Genomic DNA, 19,557 nt, shown 5'->3' with positions numbered 1-19,557 from the left:
AATCTTACAGTATGGATATTTAACAATGTTATTGTGTATTAATGTTCGAATTGTTATGGATATTATGTTGTACCTTTAAATGCAGTACTCTAGTTGATAGTTGGTTTAGAGCGGCATGATAGCGTAGTGGTTAGCACACGTTACAATACAGGTGACCGGGGTTCAATTCCCATCACTGCCTGTAAAGAGTTTGCATGTTCTCCCCATGACCGTATGAGTTTCCTCCCATGGTCCAAAACTGTACTGCTTGGTAGGTTAACTGATCATTGTAAATTGTCCCATGATCAGGCTAGGGTTAAATGGGGGCTTGCTGGGCGGCGCCACTTGAAGGACCAAAAGGGCCTTCTCTACGCTACAGCTCAACAAACAAATAAATAAATAATGTCATCAGAACCTTAGCGATTACATTTCTGTATGAAATCACTTTCTGCTATTAATTTTAATGCCTTCAAAAGAGCTTCAGCTTTATGTAGTACTGGTTCTTTAATTTTATTCAGGTTTCATGGTGGCTTGGGCAGCTGATAGCTAACTCTACACATTTGGCATGTAACAATATTAAGTCATTAGCAATCAGATATGTTACCACTGCAGAATTATTGAGAAATAATCTTGAGTTGATTCCAAGGAAGTTTCATTTTGTATAGATTAGAGAACATTGGTATCCAGAGATGAAACCAAGGACATTTGGGGAATTAATGGATACATAATTTGTCTCCAGGATGAGAAAGAATGTTTTAACCACGTATACATTGATAACATCATGTTTAGAAGAAAATTGCAAAACTCAACAGGGAAATACAAAAGCAGAGTGATAACTTAGTTATCAGCATACCTTATGTGAAATGAAGCTTTGAAAATGAATCATCGCATAAATAAATGCAAATGTATAATTAGTGTGATCAAATTTTAGTGTATCACATACACGTGCGATATTTTTGTAATCACAATCTGTACGCCCTCATATGGCATGAAACCAGTTAACAGACGAATCAGAATGGTGTGTAGCAGCAATTATTTGGCTAGTTTCAGCTGTATGTAAATAACACCATTTAGTGAAAGAACAGGTTAAAATGAAAAAGGCATGTGATGTCATTACGTTTAAACTGACATTTAAAAAAATATACAAAATATCTATCTTCATTTGTAATCAAAATTCAAGTTTAGATAGATGATACAGAGGTCAAGTATGAAGTTATCAACTTCCAGTCACATTTATGTAAAATGTTTTATTACACCTTCCTGCATATGTTCATATTTCCTCAATCGGTCTGATTCCTGGACAGCAGTTTCTTGGTGTTACTCATATGTTACTGGACACTTTACACTTAACGGTAATGAGCTCTAGCAGATGTTCAATTCTAGGAAGGTTTTACAACCAGATTTGTTTCTTGATTTAATCAGAGTGAGGCACTTTAACCCACAGAGTACTGCTGAGCACACTCACCACTCCAGAGCCCAGAAAATGGTCAACCAATCCATAAAATAAATTTGGAACATTTTGCTTTTTAGCCAGGAAAATGAAATGCTTTCCACCTATGCTGTGCAGCATCACCTAGTATATAATAACAATTTTACACATGGCTCAATTTGAAATGTATGTTTCATGAAAGTTAAGATTGCTTAGTAATTTTTCAAATTTATTTCTGAACTGTGAGACTACAATTTGACACTGAGGGTGCTGCTGGTGGGAGATATTTACTGGTGGATTTTGGAAGAGCAGGATTGGGATGAGAACAGAAAAAGCATTAGATTTGCCGGATATCACCAGCTGAGCTGAGTTGGTAAAAAGGAAGCTAAACCAATTTGGTTAAGAGAAGCTCCAGACTTGGTTTAGTGTCACCAAGAACCTGCTTTGCATAAATGATTGAGGCCAGTGTAAAAACCAGGTGGTAGGCCAGTTCTCTAAATAATAGAGATCTGGTTTAGATTATAGAAAAATTGGGGGATTTTGCACTGCTATTTTATCTGCCACCCAGTTTGTCCTCACTGCTGCCAGGTGGTTAGAAATATCCCCACTGAGTTTCTAAGTGATATGTTTTCCTTAAGACCATGTTAAACTTGCTCTGGGGGACAATTCGTAGAGATCTCGAATTTCTGTGGTATTGTAAACCACACATACATTATTGTTCACTTTGCTTGGATAATATTTCAGTTGGATTAAGCACATGCAGTAAGGCTAAAAATGACAGCAACAGAAAGATACAAAAACTAGAAGGAAAACCAATCCTGTCCACAAGTATACCAGCTACGGCACTGAAAGTGAGTTTTCCCAAGACTTCAAAACTTGCCAGGAATGTGTAATGGGTTGCCTGCAAAAGAGAACAAAATTAGTCATAAATATTAATAATTCTTCATCTGCCACAAAAATAATCTGTACCGTATCAACAAGCATTAACAATAATTTTACACTCTGAGAGAAACTATCTAATATATTAAAAATCTTTCAACTGACAACCATCTTGGTTTGTCACCTATTCAGGTTAACAATTTTTTTGCCCATATGTTTTTCTTTAACTACCTCTTGTTGATTAACTCCAACTTGATACCAAACTAAACTAAATCACCTCAAATTTGTCCATGTCCCCAGCTCTCAGTGATCAGTGTGGAAAATCGAACATTGTTTAAAACGTTTATACTTAAGAACATTTTCTAATCTGTGCCATCATGTTCTTTTTAGTTCCACTGCAGTGACAAAACTACAACAGCAAAAGTGCAGTGATGGAAGTACAATAGCAAATGTGCAATGATCGAATAGCAGAGAGCTTTGACTATCTTTGTTCTCCATGAAAGATGTCCCTAGTTTTTGCCCAAGTTACATCAATTCCCTAACTGTAATGGAGATCTGCAACACAGGCACGCCCCCCACCCCCCGGATGGATCCTAACTGGGTTCTAGCATGTATGCGATTTTGAGAAAAAAAACTGGAAAAGAATGAGAACATACCCTCAAATGTCACTAGGATAATTGCAAAACAGTGGCAATGAGAAACTAATGGATTCATCTAGTGGATTCCTCATTATTTGCAATATTGAACACTGGGAATTATAAAATATTAGTACATAAGTGATGCAAATGTATGAGACAGAATTTTAAAATCGAATCAGCCACCTTAATCTGTGCCATTTACTGAACTAAAATTCTAGTGGATGTAGCTTTTTACTTTTTCTGTAGCGCTTCACATACGCTGCAAGGCAGTTAGGAATGAACTATAAATAGTGGCCTTAATGAGGTTTTCAATATTCACCATAAATAAATAAGTGAATAAATAAAGATATGTCAATTTAAATTTTTATTGAAAAAGTACCCTACAAAAGAATCCCACTAAGCAATAATTAAGTGTGGATAATCCAGCTCTTATTTAGAGTGTGTTTTGCTAGATGATCAGTCCCCTAGGCCTCAGCTGATTTTGAACAGAAGTTGCGAGAAACTTGCCAAAACGTCCATTACTGTGACATCTCAAAGCTTTTAGAAGGGCATGCAGGATGGATTTTTTTCTGGGGAGCTTAAGAATTCTTGTAGATGTCTCCTACCAGGAAGGAATATGTATGGTATGTTCTCATCTGTAGTAGGAAAGATAGGATCCTCTGAATCTCAGGTCCACGTCAAGCAGTTGTGCTGGAGAAGAACCTGCTGCCCAGGCAGAAACGTGGGCTCTTTGTGCCAACATCACTTTGTATATTGTAAGTCTCTATATTTATCAATGGGCGATGTTTTCAAAATTTAGCAAGCACAGTGATGATGAAGAGCATAGAACATAAACCAGGAAATCAATCGTGTGATCACTAGATTCCATATAACATTGGGATCAATCTAACACTTTAAGTGAATAGCACCTTTCAGTGATTGGCTATCTAAAACCAGACTTAGTTGACAGTTATTTTAAGAAATCATAGGTTTATGCTGGTGTTTATGTATCTAGAATTTAAATGATTTATTGTAATAGTTTAAAAATACAACTAGAGCAGAGGTAAGCAAATCCTTAATTTATAGGAAGCTATGCTTTCTGAACAGAACAGTGATCAATATGAACAATTTGTTCACTAATGAATTAAATACAAATTGTATATACTTATCTCCATCTAGTGGTAATGTCTCGTAATATAATTGCCATTGACTGAAAGTTAGTCTCGGATCTCCTATAACATTTGTTCAGGTATCTTGGCTAGACTTATTTTTCAATACCTATCTATATTATTGATCGAAAGACTTGCTTCTCCTGCATAACAGCAGCAATTGAACTTCAAAAATAATTTGACTGATAGCAATGTATACTACAGGTCATTTGAAATGTCTTAAACAGCCATAATCATACAACCCATACAGTGTTAAGAACAACAAGGTGGAACTAAGTAACCGTGTGGTGTAACAAGTATTTTGTTTCTTCTATCGAAGATTCTGACAATCATTTACTGATGCTTCCATATGTGCGTAGCCCAGTACAGAATATATTCTGTATAACAGCTAAGATTCGAGCACAATTGTAGACTTATTTTGAGTTTTCAGGTCGCAGCAGGGAGCTACTGGGGTATTACTGAGTAACTAAATACACAAAAATAACACAATAGTATTTCTGTTCTGTATAATTATCCCATAACTCTACCTATAAAATGTACATATGCAAGTGTTTTCTAAGAACAGGTCTGGTTTGTTGATGATTCCCTCATATATGCCCACCAGTCACACACAACAAATAACTTAATTATGAGGAACATTTTGTTTCAATGGAAAAAGCCACTTCATGAACTATCGCCATCTAACAGTCACCAAAAAGAGTTAATAATAATTTATTTGCCTGTACTGCCCTCACTTTTTATAACTTCAATTAAAAATCATTCTTTTATACCTCAGAACGATTTACTGCCAGCCTCTCAACCAACACTCATGGTGGTAGCACCATCAATCAAATTGGACAATTCAAGGACATAGTTATCTTAGTAAGTCTGCAGACAAATAACACATTAAAAACAGCGATGAATTCTATTTGAAGAAGAGTAAGCTAAGTACGTAAATGAACAGAATTCCTGAAATTAATTTCCTGGTTATTTCAACAACTGTTTCCTTTCACATTCCTAAATTATATCCAAAATTAACTTCTAAAAAATTTAATATTTTTTAAAATGCCATAATCATAATCACAAGACTATCACTAAATTTAACTTAAGACTATTTTGTATTTTTAATTTCCATGAATGTTTACTTGAAACATTAGCATTGATAAAGTCTTACGGTTGATATTTTCTTAAGACAATAGCCCAAAAATTTCCACTCTCACCACACTGAGTGAAGTAGTTCCCTCCTCACGTTCCCTTTAACCATTTTACCTTTTACTCTTAACCCAACCTCAGTAGAAAATGCCTGCTTGCATTTACCCATCATAATTTTGTATAGCACTATCAAATCCCCCATTATTGTCTGACACTCTGGGGAACGAAGTCCTAAACTGTTCAACCTTTCCCTGTAACTCAGGTCCTCAAGTCCCAGCAACATCCGTGTAAATTTTCTCTGCACTCCTTCAATCTTATTGATATCTCTCCTGTAGACAGGTGACCAGAGCTGCACTCAATACTCCGAATTAGACCTCATGGTTAATTGTGTCATGCACAAAGCCATATTGACGATCCCTAATCAGTTCCTGTTTACCCAAATACTTGTACATCCGGTCCCTTAGAATACTTTCCAATAATTTATCCTCTACTGATGTCAGGATCATGGGTCTCTAGTTTCCTGGAGCTTTTTTTAAACAACAGAACAATACCAACAATCCTCCAATACTCTAACATCTCACTGTAGCTAAGAATATTTTAAATACCTCTACTAGGACCCCTACAATTTTTGTACTAGCCTCCCACAAGGTTGAGAGAACACCTTGTGAGGCCCTCAGGATTTATTAACCCTAATTTGCCTCAAGACAGTAAGCTCTTCCTCCTCTGTTATCTGTATGCAGTCCATGACCTCGCTGCTGTTTTACATCACTTATATAGACTCTGTGTTTGTCTCCCAAGTAAACAGGTGCAAAATATTTATTTAAGATCTACTCCATCTCTTTCAGCTCCGTGCATAAATGACCACTCTGATCTACATGAGGATCAATTTTGTCCCTTGCCATTCTTTTGCTCTTAGTATATCTGCAGAAACGTTGGGATTCTCCTTCACTTTGTCTGCTAGAGCAGATGATCAATCATGATTTTCTGACTAAACTTGCTCATGCTGCAACAAGACAGGCACGTTTCTAAAACTGTTTCAGATCATTTGACAATCTGTTGGAGAAGTAGTATTAACATCTTTATTCTTGTGAAGTATTTTGTACGTCGCCCAACCTCATGGTATAACGTGGTACAGTTGCTGCATTTACAGCCTTTTGAGCTGTACCATGATTTCAGGCCCCAATTCTGGACCATAAGCCATGGTGATACTTCAGTGCACTATTGAATGCTACAGTGTAAAAGGATCAGATGATCTGTCAAATTCATCTATGTTTTAAATTCTTTGTCCAGCCAATTTGTCTCCATAACATTACCAAGTTTTGGGTTTTGCTGCACCCAGATTAGGAGCTAATTTTACATAGTGTCACATTAAAAATTATTAATTGGCTGCAAACTTCTTTGGTCAAACCGATAACATGAAATACGATATACAACTGCAGATTTTTTTGTTAAAATCTGACAACTTTATCTTAGGCATCTGCAGAAATTTCATGGCTGGCAAGAAATTGTCTATTGACTACTTGCCAGAAGCAAGGTGCAAGATGAAATTTAAACTTTTTTTTGGTAAAGCATAAGTGACTGACCACACCTGCTGTACGTTATTATTACTAATGTCTTCTTTTTCTCAATACACATGATTGATTTAGCCTTTGAAAGATGAACCACTAGAATTAACAAGACTTTTATATTGAAATAAAACATGAATTCAAGTTAACTTTTATATCATTTAAAAGCAAATATTGACCTGCATTTACAGAGAGGTAGAGCTAAGAACAACAAAGGGACAGAAGAAAAATCCCTAATTAGAATAGCTCTTCAGTTTAATTTTGTGATACTCAAAGTTGTACACACTGTATGAAATGTTCTTAACAACTATATTAATGTTTAATCATTCTCACAGAAGTATTACCAAATGCTAGATAAATAACCTCAGTTTTTCAGCAGCTCCACCTATAAAACTGTTCATTTTATTGGAGAGCTTTGCTAAAAGCTGTCCATTGGCTTTTGCAATCAATAACTCCTCTTGACACAGTGTCCACATCCTATAAGGAACTGACATTCCATTCTTCAGTAATAATCAATCCTGCTTGTAATAGAGTGGTAATGTCAGTGCCAAATCATAATTTTAAACAAATAACCAATTTTATCCCTGATGACTTCAGTTTAATCCAAATTACATTTTAACAGTTTTAACAATTTTTCATTGGTTGGGCCATATTTAATTCAAGTGTTCCCTTTAATAAGGTCAATGTAATTGACTATCAGTATAATTGAATACAACTGCAAAATCAAATTTCTCATCAGTTTTATAGCTTAGATGACAATTTTGTCATTTCAGAAGTAATTAGATGTGGATAGTAGTAAAATATTGCATGAGAGTTGAAGAAGGATGTGCAGAGTGCTGAAACTGAGGGACAAAAAGGGAGCTCTGGCCACACTTTTACACACTCTTTTGCTATTAATCATAAGTATTTTTTAAATCCCTTGACAGCTTTAAAAAAGTTATTTCCTTAATGAATTAATCAAAATTAACAAAAAAGTGAGTCTATAAACCGAGTAAACTAATGGAAATCAATTTACTGCAATAGCAATTGACTTTACAAATAAACATATCTAATGTAAGCAAAGGTGAAATGCCCATTGTTTTCCTCCAAAATCAGCTATTACGATCACTGTACTCTAATACAATATAGGGATAAGTTAAAATCTAATTAATACTTTAGTTACATTAGGGAATGTGGATTTTCAAATGAATATATCGGTTTGACAAATCATCACCTAATGTTATAAATAACAGTGACCACAACTGAACAGAATGAAATGCTAATAAGTCATTATCAGTTTCTAGTTTAGAAAAGATTATCTAATAAAAACCTTTTGGTTTATGTAGATCAATACCTTGCGCTGAAAGATTAGGAGTACAATAAATCTTTAGCAATCATTCACTAAGCCAAAGAAACAATATTAGCTATATTTGGTTCCAAATAGTTTGAAGCACAGTACCACATTTTTCTTACATATATAATATTAATCTTGTTGCAATGACAGGTTTATACAAAATTATGTGATCAATGGGTATCATTACCATATATTTGGTTTACAGAAATACTCTTGCAAATTATCATCTACTGTATATAACAATGTCTTGATGAAAACAGGCATTGTTAAATCCTAATTATCCACTGATGTAGAATTGGTGAGCTAAAATCTTTTCCATTAATGTGCAGTAATATTGCCACAATTATTAATATACATGGCAAAATGAAGTGTGTTGCTCTGTGTTGCAACTCAGCTAAGTAAAATTAAACCCACATGTTAGAGAATGAAAATTGAGAAAGAGTCATCTTAACAGTAAACTAATCTGAGAGATTGGATTACTTACGACATAATATCACATTAATCTATTGACCAGATTACTTCCAGGAATTGTCCTGCTACTGAGCAGCTCTTGTCTTCTACTAGAACATGTGATGATGATTAATAATACTTCCATATTCAAACACACATTGTGTGGTGTCATAGCCAGCATTTATCCACATCAAAATCACAATATCTCTTCATTTCAATATCTTGTAAATTCCTGCCAATTGCTAACATTTTAATCTATTAATAATCACAATCTCAAAAGCAACTGGATAGTGATTGGAAAATGATATATAGTTACCGAATGTCACCGTAATCACTTTTAGCTTCTTATATATCCCTTATTTCCACTATGATGTATTTAAGGATCAGTTTTGATTTCAAGCAACATGCTGGTAATATTAGACCAGTGATCACTATATTTATCTTAAATTAAATCTAGCCAAACATATATCAGTGGAAATCTTGTGTTCAAAGAAAAACAATTTCTTAACAGGAAGATATGATGTTTCTATGATGTGAGTGCACATTCAAATGTCACAAACAATATTCCCTGTAACTATGAAACAGGCAATGACATCAAAGATGGCAGAAAAATCAAGGAAGATGGGCAAAATCTATTTACCCGTCACTAGAACTAGAATGAAATTAGACATTCCAGTACGTGGACTAGAGCTTCTCAACGCTACCCTGAATGCTCCATCACCATGTTGAGAGCTCATGGGTCAGGGATCCCAAGGATTGGGATGTTACTATATTTCAAAAAGGTTCAGAGCACAATGTTTAATTTTTCTACATTGCATTCTCGTCCCATGAGTGGTTAATTCTTGTTGATAGCAACTGCACTTTTTTACAGAAGCAGCCTGTTGTGGAACTGTTGTAGATTTAAAGCAGAAATTCTCCATCAGCCTCCTCTTGCTCATCCTTCAGGTATGTAAAGAACATGCACCTGTGCTCCTTGCATGCTAGACCTCTGAATAGAGTGTTTGGTACTCTGTTGTTTTATTCAATCATATAAATGTGGTAGTTTTCCTTACTGACAATTTTATCCTAATGTGTATATTTAAAATATTGCAGTTTTAAAAGTGGCATAAATGTGTAAACAAAGAATAGTTTTGTATTTAATAAAAATATATACGAGTGTAGTACAATACTTGCCAAGAGCATCAGGTGATCACAAAGTGGAAAGTGATCTGCAACACCTGCTTTCTCAATTTAGATGAAGGGTCCTGGACTTGAAATTTTAATTATTCCTCTTTACACAGATGCTGCCTTACCTGCTTTCAGTGTTTTCTGTTTTTATACCTGAATTAATAACTGCCTACTTAAAGCTACATTATAAGGCCTCAGTTAACTGTAAGAAATGCTGTGAGTAAGTGCCCATGTCCTTTACATACAAAGAGTATGAAGATCGGGGCGTAGGAAAATAGCGCAAGCACTGAAATCGGCAAGCACTGAAATTACGCCCCTGCCCAAACATCTGACGCCCATCTTTTAAATAACTTTACCATAATATCAGCTCAAAAATACAAGTCAAGCTCATTAATCTTGTAATTAACAAATTATGGCACTACATGAAAATTATAACTGCACCTTCCTCGCTTTCACTGATGCAAATTGTTCTATGATGTGATCAAAGTCAGTTTTTTCAGTTTCTTCTCTTTCTGCACAGCAGAGCAAGATCACAGAGTCTGCCTTGACCCATGGAGGCTCTCAAATACAAAAGTATTAGTTTTAACTTGCTGAATGATCTCTCACAGGTGGCGATGGAAACTGCGATGGTTAGCATTATCTGAATAGCAATGCGAAGATTGGGGAAGACGCGCTCATCTCCACACTGAACAATAAATTGAAGAAGCTCTTCAGGTCTTGATATTTTCATGTTGACCCACCTTGATAGCCACATTCTGCAATCCAAAATTTCTTCATATAGCTGCTGTCCATCAACATCAGAGCTGTACAATTCGCCCAAATTTTCGCACTTCTTTAGGTCGTTATTGTTGGCGCCGTAACACAGTCCCTCGACATCGAGAAAGAGCCAAAACTTGGCGTCGGTGTCATGCAAACGAGATAACCTTTTGTCCATTTCTCTGTGAAAACGGTCAAGTGTTCCCTTCATGATTCTTTCCATTTCCTGTTTAGCTGTTAACCCAGCATCTCTCGAGTTCTCATCAGCCATTCGTTTCTTTGGTCTCTGACGTCCTTCAACTTCAATATTCCATTCCTGACAGAGACCAACTCCTTCTTCGAGTGACTCACTGACCAACATTTCTCTTTCATCATAAAAATGATCTCAGAGGGCTTTCAAATCCATGGCAGCATCGTGGAAGTTCATGCTAGGATCCTGCAGCTTCTTTTGAATACGGTCAATGCGAATGAGTACTTTGTTCCAAAATCCTAGCAAAATCAGAAAATCGTAACTCAACATGCAGTTTTACAGCTGCCTTGCGTCACTTCTTGTTTCACTGGTCTCGTTTTCATTGTCTATCATGTCCTGGAGAACTTGAAGTATCTCCTCAAGGTACTTGTTGACGAGCTTCACTGCTTCTGTCCTTGCACTCCACCTGGTTTTGGACTCCGACTTAACAACCACAGGCACGGCGTTTTTGAGTTTTTCCCAGCGCTGTGTTGAACAAGAGAAAAACATGTAGAGACCTTCGATTGTTCCAAAAAACATGACCGTCATTGTATCCTGCTTGGCTGCATGTACACCCACCAAGTTGAGTGAGTGATTGTTCGCAATTCACAAACACTGCCAGGTTGTTTTTCTCACTTATTCTTTGATGAACACCACTTCTGTGTCCAGCCATCACAGCAGCGTTGTCATAGCACTGTGACCGACAATCTTGTAGCTCCATTTCGTCCTTCTCTAGCTGTTTCAAGACTGCTCTCAGCATCCTTCTGGCTTAACTGGATAAGACCAAGGAAGGACTCTCTAACACAGACTGTTTTCCTCTCAAAATCAACTCCCACATACCTCTACTTCTGACATCTGCTCACGGTGTGCCTGATCAGGAGTCAAGTCGAACATGAGACCATAGTACTTGGCTTTACGAATACTTCTCAGTAAACTCTGGCGAACAGTGGATGCCATCATGTGGATGAATTCGTTCTGGACACCCGGTGAAAGACAAGACGTGGATCCAGGATGACTTTCCAAATGAATGAGGTGTTCTTTTATGACCGGGTCAGAGATGGCCAGTAGTTTCAGTAAGCCAAGGAAATTTCCCACATTGGAGTCATCGTCTAGCTGAAGTGACTCGCTCTGTCCTCGCAAAGCCAGGTTCTGAGTCACAAGGAATTTTATGCAGTGAAGGGTTTTCGTAAAGATATCACACCACTTCTGCTTTTCCTTCTCAATCTGTGACTGAAATACTGCGTTAATAACTCCTCTGTTTCCAGCTAAATTTCTTTCCATTTCTTTCCACTGTGTGAAGCATTCCCGATGATTCTTGGCATTTTCATGAACACTAATCCTTTCAGGTGCTTTCCACTGGTTGAATCCACTTTCATGCTCCAATGAGGATTGATGGTCTGACCGGGAATAGAAAAGGCAACAGATACAAAATGCAGACTTTTTAGAAGGGGAATAGACCAGCCATGAGCGAGTCACTTCCTCACCACGACCATTTCCCAATTTCCTCTTGAACCAAGTTTTGTTCATTGAGCGGTTATTTGTTGGTAGAAAAGGCCCCTCATTGTTCTGGAAATACTTCAAACCCAGCTTTATTATTTCTGTTCTCAATGCGTCACGCAGAATTGCTTTACCAGTATCCTTGTCGAACTTCAGAAGTCCAATGTCATACTGTTCAATCACTTCTGGTATGACAGTTCGAGGCTCTTTGACACCATCCAGTTCACTAGGGTCAATCTCATCAGGTAAAATCTCGTCAATAAACTCAACATCACCACCACCACCATCGTCTTCCCCTCCTGTCATGTCCACATTCTCTGTGGCAGCCTCACTCTTAATCTCGTCATACTCAGATTTATCTGACTTGACTTCCTCCTCGGCTTGTGACGCATTTGTACTTGATCCACCTTCAGATCCTAACAAACTTGTAGCAGGTGCAGGCGACTCCATGGAACGTGTCGAACTACTTGTTCCGGGCTTTACAAAGAAGGGCATGAAGACTTGCTCAACTTCTTGGCTTCCTCCACCTCTAACTTTCGTCTCTTCCACCCTTCAGCTCCACTTTCCTTCTTCGTGAAGAAACGTTTCATGGTCTTCTTACACAATGCTCTGAAATATGACCATCCTAGTGCTTCTCCCCCATGATAATCAAAGATAGATCATATATCTGAAGAAAATTCTTTTTTCACTATCCGAGGATGGCTTGTCTGATAATAGAAACTGCTCAGTGGCACCCCCCCCCCCCACACACACACACACACAACAGGAATCTTCAGTAAAAGGTAATTGCTTTCAACAAGAATTTGCAACTCACGGGAAAGGATTACCAGACAACAAAGGGAAAAATAATCAGGTTGTGCTCGAAAACTTCGTACACAAATCCCTACTGATTCCTGGGAATTCTTGGTGTATGAGTGCTTAAAGTGGGAAAGTCCGTACATCAGGCATACATAGAAGCTCTGTGTGCATTACCAACCCAGTACCCTGTGCCCCTAAGTATCTCCTTCCCTATATGTTTGTGACATTTGAGTGTGCACTTACAATATTGAAAGCAGACATGGTTATATACAGTACCTTGTATCTTTTGTTAAGAAATTGTTTTTCTTTGAATGCAAGGTTTCCAGTTGAAGAATTGCAATTCTTGCACTTGCCTCATCAAACATCTCAGAAAACTCAAAGCAAGTGTGGAAACGAGTCATCCTTGAACATGAAGGATTGCCCAAGAAGTTGAAGACACTATAAGACCAGATGTGCTGAGTATAAGTATTTCTTTCCTCAGTAATAACAAATATTTTATGTGCATCATTAACAAACTAATTCTGTTGAGGTCTCACTCTCACTAACTTGTTAGGGAGGTTTGACCTTAAGCCTGCATAAAAAAGTTTGGTTTTATAGAGTGTACTAAAGGAGAGAGGGAGAGGGAGGTGGGGGGGGGGGGGGAGAGAGAGAGAGAGAGATGGAGAGGGGGGAGAGAGCAAGGAGGGAGAGAGAGATAGATGGATAGAGAAAGAGAGAGAGAGAGAGATCAGCAAGTTTAAGGAAGAGGAGAAATCTTCCATAACGAAGAGTTCTGGAATGGGCAACCTGAATCCAAGACTCTTAATGGGCTCTTTATCATGAGAATCAAATGCACAGGAGCATTGTTCATAAACTTTGACAGCAAACTCCATCAGGTGATAATAAAGCAATGGCCCAAACCTTAGTTAGAAATCAAGTATGTTATGCAGGACTAGATGTTAATATCCCTTATTTGCACTCCTGAGACATGCTGCCTGGACTCAGTGGGGTGGCCAGGTGAGCAATGGCATCTTCTGTACTATCAAGTGGGCACCCTCTTTCCTCAGTGTTTCGCTGATAGGCCCACGACACCTCTGGAGGGTTCAGCAGTGAATCCTGGCACCCCAGGCTCACCCCCTAGATGCCTTTCACTCACTTGGGGACCCAGATGGAATCCTTTCTCTTCATTCAGAGCCACTGACTACCCTTTTCAGCAACTCTGGAGAGGTCTTTGACTGCTTGTTGGTGTGTCTTCCCGCACACTCCCAACTCCCAGAGTAGCCTTGATGTTGATGTGGCTACAAATCCTCTGCAGCCTACTTTGACCGGTCGGACCCTTGCTTTCCAGCCACGTTGTTGCGCACCGGCTGTAAGCTCAGCATACCTCAGCTTCTTGTGCTCGTAGGCCTCCTCCACTGCATTCTCCCAGGGCACTGTAAGCTCGATGATGTGAACAAGATGGAGTGAGGCCGACGATAGCACAAGATCTGGTCTGAGGTTGGCTTCCGCAATTTCAGTTGGGAAGCAGAGCTTCTGGCCTAAGTCTGCCACCATCTTCCAATCTCGTGCCCCGCCTAGCTGCCCAGTGTCTGGTCTTGATGTATCAAGTCTAGCTTGACCCTCACCTTCCCAGACAAATGCTATTAACGGCCAGCGGGATAAAGGGGGAGGGAGAGCGTTGACGCTCATCCGCCGATTTTCCAGCACTGCTGCAAGATACCGTAGCACCTGGTTGTGCCGCCAGGTGTACCGGCCTTGAGTAGGGCCGGTCTTGCAGCCCACCAGAATGTGTTTTAGTGTTGCTGAAGTCAGGCAGAGGAAGCATGTGGGGTCCTCTCCATACAACTGGCTGAGATTCATGGGAGACGGCAAGACATCGTAGGCAGCCATGATGAAGCTCACTCTGAATGTCCCCATCTCCCACAGCTCTTTTCAGGAGATCTTTCTTTTCTCCACTCACTCCCATCTCATCCATTGCCCTTGCCTTGCCTGAGCGACGGCCTTTGCGCACCTTACCACCTCCACCTGCCAACGTGTCTCCTGCGTCCCGAGCCCACGTCTCTGAGAAGGAGCAGCCTTGTGTACTGTCCCCAAGGTCAACACTGGTGTACTGTCCCCAAGGTCAACACTGCTCCTCCCTTGCTGCACTCGGCCCACGATGTCCCTGTGCTTGAGTGCCGCCTTTGCTTGCTCGGTTGCTTCTGATGGAGTCCATTTCCTCCCAGTATCCAGGATGTGGGCAGCTTGTGCTACAAGTGGATCCCTTGCCTCTGTTAACATCATCTCCACTCTTACTGTGGTGCACTTGTACTCCCCTGAAAGACTGGAAATGGTTAGCTCTAGGACTCCTTTGCCGTCGAGCCCTATGCTGCTGAGGCACCTGGGAAGACCAAGCCATTTCCTTACATATGAGCTGGTCAGTCTCCCCAGCTTTTCCACCTTCGAGATTGGAACTTCATACAGGATTAAGGAAATACTTTAAGAGGCACAAGAAATTAACCTTTTGTTAAAATCAGTTCCTTCACATTGCAGTTTGGGAAAATCTGAATCTTAAAATTTGAATGCATCTTGACAGTTTCCAGTGTATCTTACAATGACCTATGACAAACTTCGCAAGTTGTCAAATACAATCTGTGCATTCAATTAGTTGAGGCTTTTTCTGTTATAGTAGTCGAGGGATCTTTTGTGTAGGAACTCTCAATGCAATATGGGTACTATTTATAGGAGGCTGCAGCTTGGACAAATCTACAATCATTTTAAATAGTAGCCCAATCTGGGGCAGACTATAATGGCAAATGTCACAAATGTCTTGGCTGTCCTGTAAAATGCAATCATCACCCAATAAATACATGCTGAATTGGAACTCAGGTAGCACTGGACTTTGCTCCTGACCCTTTGACATGACCATCCCCTGCATAAGTTGACTGGCTTCACAGCAAGAGAGTCAGCAGCGCATCCAGATAGCTGCAGGTCATCTTGCAGTAATTGGAAGAGCTTTCTTATAGCCTCTCTGGTGAAGGGCACTCTTCTAATTCAAATCTCCTTACTAATACATTCATTAATGTTTTGACTTGGAGGCTTCAAGATCTCACAAAAGCTTGGGTTTAGATTTTGTATTTTTACCCACAGCTGTGACACTGTGAACTGAGTTTGAATTATGTAGTATGCACATGTACCGTTTAACTTCATTTCCCTGGACTCATGAGTACTGTTCTATCAGATAAGATGAGGAATACGTTTTGATTAGCTTCTAGCAATATTTGCTCAAATGATTTTAAAAATTAGAGATCATATCTCTATGGCCTTACTAAATAGAGGTTGTACATGGGTCATGACAGAAAGAGAACAAAATTAACAGTCTGCGTTTTTCTTGTGCATGTTGCAGCCTTTGTTTAATTTTAATTGAAAAAAAGAAACAAAATGAAATCAGAGAGAAATGGCAAAGGGGATGGATAGGTAGAGGGTAAGTTGTAAAGGATTTTTAAATTCAAACTTGAAACTATCAAATGATCTTACCTGTGTTTTTTTTGGGTTGACAGGTACAATAATAGCTCAATGTCAATTAAGTGCACGTATGTGATAGGCGCAGGGAAAGCCTTTCTCCCAACTCACCCCCCCTCCCTCCAATCAGTTCTACTAGTGCTATGTGTGATGAAGGATATGGCTCACTGCTTAAGACCTGAGACCATAAAAAACATTGTAACCTGCATGACATCCAAAGGCCAAACTAGCCAAAGGAAATAAAAGACTGCCAAGATCTCTGGCTGCACTGCAAAGTAGAAAATGATCAATCCCTGGGTTCAATTTAAAAACGCAAACACGAGGAAATCTGTAGATGCTGGAATTTCAAGCAACACACATAAAAGTTTCTGGTGAACGCAGCAGGCCAGGCAGCATCTATTGGAAGAGGTACAGTCAATGTTTCGGGCCGAGACCCTTCACCCGAAATATCGACTGTATCTCTTCCAATAGATGCTGCCTGGCCTGCTGTGAATCCCTGGGTTCAATAGTCTTACCCTTGAAGATGCTAAAGGGTCATGTAAGGCCTCCGCTACCGTGAATTTATTGAGGCCCTTTAAGGGCCTAAGGGCAGAAAGTATTCAAGAAAGCCCGAGAATTTGGGTTGGGCACATGTTATTTACATGGCGAGGGAAGGCAAGCAGAAAGATGTGGCTCAATTGAACTGGGTAACAAACTGGCAGGGTCGAGCCCCGGAGCATAATTTGTGCACTTTCCAATAAGTAAGGTATTTTCAAAACACAAATTCAGTGCAATAAATGACAAGTGATTCATCACTACAAATACAACATCCATCAGTTTTAACTTAGCCACTTACTAGCTTTACTATTTATAATTTTTTGTTAACTGTTCTTCTGACAAAATTCAACCCTGTTGAAACAAGACCTTTTCTTTCCAGAAGCTTGATTTAGATTTCTTTGCATATTATGGCTCTTGGAGCAAGATATATTATTTTATTTATTTATTTATTTATTTAGATATAGCATGGAGTAGGCCCTTCCAGCCCTTTGAGCTGTGCCACACTGCAACACAGCAGTTTTTAATGCTAGCCTAAGCATGGGACAATTTACAATCACCAATTAACCTACCAACCGGTACGTCTTTGGACTGTGGAAGGAAGCCCATAAACTCACGGGGAGAATGTACAAATTTCTGACAGGCAGCAGTGGGAATTGAACCCCAGCTGCCTGTACTGTAAGGCATTGTGCTAACCACTACACTACCGTGCTGCCCTAATTGGAGTAAGTAAATCATAATGAACTGTTTGTTTCTTACAAAATGGCTGACCATTTCTTTGAGTAGCCTAGGTTGAATGCATTCAAACTATAACGTGCATTACATCCATAACAGAGGCATCAATCTTGTATTATTTGTTGCCACATCATAAAATACATGTGAACCAATTTTATACAATTCCTGAATGGTCTTCCATATGAGCATAGCTAAATGAATCTTTCCATTATTAGACTAATTTTATACTTTATAATTTTATATAACTGGAGAATGCACCCTAACAGGTGTATGTAACAAGCAAGTATATTGCTCCACATAAATGTACTCAGATGCAAAATTAACATTGGGTTAGAGAATGATAAAGTAACTAATAATATCATTTTAGTATGGAAGGATACTTTTTGGCCAAATAAGCCCACAATAGAAAAGCAGACACCTTGTTCAAAGCAGTTAACATCTCAAAGACGGAACAAGAAGTAGAGAGATTTAGTTCCAGAAAACAAATGGAAAGCCGCTAACAAAAGTGCAAAGGTTTCTGAGCATATTTAGACCGAAAATGGCTAATATAACGGGGTATAATTTTAAGGTGATTGGAGGAAAGAGTAGGGGAAGATTTTAGAGGTAAGGTTTTTTTACTCAGGTAGTGGTGGGTGTGTGGAACACACTGTCAGGGGTGGTGGTAGAGGCAGATACATTAGGGATGTTAAAGAGACTCTTGGATTGGCACATGGATGACAGAAAAATGAAGGGATAGATTGTTCTTAGAGTAGGCAAAACATCATGGGCTGAAGGACCTGTGTGGTGTTGTAATGTTCAATATGGAATTAATTAATGGTCCTGGAGGCTCTGATGAAGGTTTCTCAATCTGTAATCTTAACTGTTCCTTTTTCTATTAACACTACTTGATTGTTGAATATTTCCAGCATTCTGTGTTGTTATTTCAGAAGTTCTACAGAGTTGGAGAACTGTAAGTAGTTAATGAAAGACATGAAAGAGTGAAAGCAAGGTTAAATTTGAAAACAAGGATAAAAAGTGGTGAACTGTGAGCCATTAATGTTAGTGAAAAAGAGTGAGTTGTTTCATATTGTATTGGTTTACACAGTGAAACTTGGCATTTAATTGAAAGAACAGTTTTCATATTAACAGGAAATATTATAGAACATTATTATCACAGAAAGTCATAGTTATATTATTAAAAAAAGAATAGTTCTCACTATAAATGGAATAATTGTAAAACCACATTATCATGGTGTTCAAAAATGAATAGAGGGCCACAGAATCCTATTACCAGTCAATATTATTAAATCAGTTCATTCTTCCTAGCATTATAAAGGATATTTTTACTCTTCATTAAAATGATGATTTGTTTATATCAGGGCCTGTTTTGAATTTAACACTCTAATAGTATCATAGCTGCCTGAGAAATTTCTGTCTTAATGTCCTCTCCAATCATTAACAGTGGTAAGACGAGCATACGGATAAAGTACTATTGCAAAGAAGCATCCCCAAGATTTCAAAATATGGGGAAAATGAAAAAGTAAAACTGCCACTGTAGAAAGAGAAAAAAAAACACACTAGCAGTGGGATAAGGAAGTAGCTATGTTTACTAGCATTAGAATGGGTACTTCTACACCACAACTTGATAAGGGTTAAAATTCTGAGTCCAATAATAAAGCTCTTAAGCAACTTTCTGAAGCTTTCCCCTATCTAAAAGTGTAGGCTTTTTCAAAGGAGATTTCGTAATGTATAAATTATTTGAAATTTAGATGCAATGAAGCCTTTGCCAAATAGGTCAGTTGTGCATATGTAAATATGTTTTTTTATTTT

General features: G+C 38.5%; 1 protein-coding gene across 6 annotated transcripts in view; it reads right to left on the bottom strand.

Moving 5' to 3' along the window:
* Positions 1-1,211: 1,211 nt before the first annotated feature.
* mfsd3 (major facilitator superfamily domain containing 3) overlaps positions 1,212-19,557 on the bottom strand; it is a 77,612-nt gene continuing 59,266 nt past the window's right edge. For 5 of the 6 annotated variants that reach the window (XM_072281511.1, XM_072281512.1, XM_072281509.1 and 2 more), the window contains one exon: positions 1,212-2,309. In XM_072281511.1, coding sequence (XP_072137612.1) covers positions 2,121-2,309 — 189 coding nt within the window. In that variant the 3' untranslated portion in view covers positions 1,212-2,120. Of the gene's footprint in view, positions 2,310-13,275; positions 13,438-19,557 lie in introns of all 6 variants that reach the window. The other variant, XR_011889529.1, reaches the window with a different exon arrangement.

This window comes from Mobula birostris, chromosome 17, assembly GCF_030028105.1.
Source record: "Mobula birostris isolate sMobBir1 chromosome 17, sMobBir1.hap1, whole genome shotgun sequence".
Taxonomy (NCBI): domain Eukaryota; kingdom Metazoa; phylum Chordata; class Chondrichthyes; order Myliobatiformes; family Myliobatidae; genus Mobula; species Mobula birostris.
This window is presented reverse-complemented; position numbering and strand designations above follow the sequence as displayed.